The following is a 2,079-nucleotide window of genomic DNA, read 5'->3' as shown; positions in this document are numbered from 1 at the left end:
GGCTTCGGACTCTGGGTAGACGAGAGGTGATATGGGCCTTCTATCACCAATCGGCTGGTCACGCCGAGCCCTTGGTTTACATACTCCCAAAAAGGCGGTGGCTTAGGGTCAATCGCGAGAGTATACTCTTTCAAATAGTATGTATATTCTTAGGAGTAAACTATTCTATGTATCTCCGACACTTGGCGCTGGATATCAGCGTCACACGAGTGTCCCCTTGCTGGGCTCCGTGGCGGGTGGAGGCATAGAACGTGAAACAAACAAACATACACATGGGTAAAGATAAAAACCACCAAAACGACGGACATAACAAAATCAGGAACGATGACTCAAGCTCAAGAACAACGCAAAACGCAACACAAAACACCCAATTCCCGCAATTCCTTAGTATGACCTCCACACAGAGTGGTAAAACAATGGCCGCGTTGTCGCCACTTCTGTTGAGGAAGGGCATCCAGGGAATCACAGGGGATGTGAAATCCGTTGAGCCATTGGTATCGGGCGATCTCCTTATAGAGGTTTATCGCCAACAACAGGCGATGAACCTACTCGGAACAACCAGTTTTGCCGGCATCGGTGTCAGTGTGAAACCACACTCATCACTTAATTGCAGCAAGGGGGTAATCAGGTGCCCAGCCTTGCGGAATGACACCGATGAAGACATACTGGTATATTTCCAGGAGGAGAGCGTCCCGGTCTCCGAGGTGAGGCGGATGGTGATCAGGAGAAACAATGATACTATCAAAACAAACACCTTCATCATCACTTTTTCAACGCCAACACTGCCCCACATACTTACAATCAGATACCAGAGGTACAACGTGTCCGTCTACATCCCAAATCCATTGCGATGCCGAAACTGTCAGAAGTACGGTCATCACGAAAAGCGATGTAGACGAAAGTCGATCTGCCAGTATTGTGGCCGTGAGGGTCACACCGAACAAAATGACTGTGACATCGCCAACCTGCGCTGTGTCAACTGTGAGGGGAGGCACGATGCCTCTTCTCGCGACTGCCCTACCTGGAGCCAAGAGAGGGAGATATTACGGGTTAAATACACCCGAGGTGTCTCTTTCCCCGAGGCCAGGAGGTTAGTCGGGAGTGCAGACATTGCTACACCCTCTTACGCACAGGTGACTCGAGGCAAGGCGCCAGTTGACAGTGTCACGGTCAAGGATGCTCCGGTTCAAGTTTCTGAAGACATACCTGCCTGGAGCTCACAAGTCCCAGACATGGCTGGTCAACAGAGCTTGAAAATCCTCACGGGGGACCCATCCCGTTTCACGACTTTAACCAAACCAACCAAATCAACCAAATCAAACAACCTGTCAAAAGCAGCATCACCCTCAAAAACAGTATCTTCATCAAAACCAGCAACACCATCAAAACCAGCACCACCATCAAAAACACCTTCCTCTTCAGGAGAAAACCCTCCAAAGGTTGGCCCATCTAGGGCACAGATGCGGTCGCAGCGATCTCACTCACTCACATCTGTTCCTCGATCCCAACTGAGGACAGAGGTAACATCGCCCACCAACAGACCTAGGGAAAAAATAGAATAGCGAGGGGCAAATCAGATGAACCTGGTCTGAATGTCACCTTTGGCAAAGGATCAGAAGACCCGACAAACCGGTTCAATGTCCTTCTAGATTACGATGATGAGATGGAGACGATTGCCTTAGCGCCTCGTGCTTCGACTCCATCGAAATCCAGCCAAAATAGCAAAAGATAAATAATACAATTATCCAATGGAACATCCGCGGATTAAAGGCAAATATAGAAGAATTTCAGAATCTATCAAAAGAATTTAGACCCGCCCTTTTTTTGTCTACAAGAAATCATGCTCAAAAACCCAATCACGCTTAGAAATTTCTCACTCTACACTAACATTCCAACTGTAGTTAGCAGAGCAGCAGGTGGCGCAGCGGTAGCTGTCCATAAAAATATTCCTCACAGAATGATCAAGTTAAACACAAATTTACAGGCTGTTGCTGTCTGTGCAACATTACACAGGCAAATAACCGTCTGTTCAATTTATCTCCCTCCGAGTATTGTTTTCACTTGTGAGCAACTCAATAA

At 47.6% G+C, this 2,079-nt stretch overlaps 1 protein-coding gene across 1 annotated transcript; it reads left to right on the top strand.

The window, feature by feature from the left end:
* The first annotated feature begins 416 nt into the window (after positions 1-416).
* LOC110449995 lies at positions 417-1,562 on the top strand. Its single transcript, XM_021497193.1, has one exon. The coding sequence runs from the start codon at positions 417-419 to the stop codon at positions 1,560-1,562; it is 1,146 nt and encodes a 381-aa protein (XP_021352868.1).
* The last annotated feature ends 517 nt before the right edge of the window (positions 1,563-2,079 follow it).

The sequence above is a fragment of the Mizuhopecten yessoensis genome, unplaced genomic scaffold, assembly GCF_002113885.1.
Source record: "Mizuhopecten yessoensis strain PY_sf001 unplaced genomic scaffold, ASM211388v2 scaffold4883, whole genome shotgun sequence".
Classification (NCBI taxonomy): Eukaryota; Metazoa; Mollusca; class Bivalvia; order Pectinida; family Pectinidae; genus Mizuhopecten; species Mizuhopecten yessoensis.
Note: the sequence above shows the minus strand (reverse complement) of the source record. Positions and strands in the feature narration are given on the sequence as shown.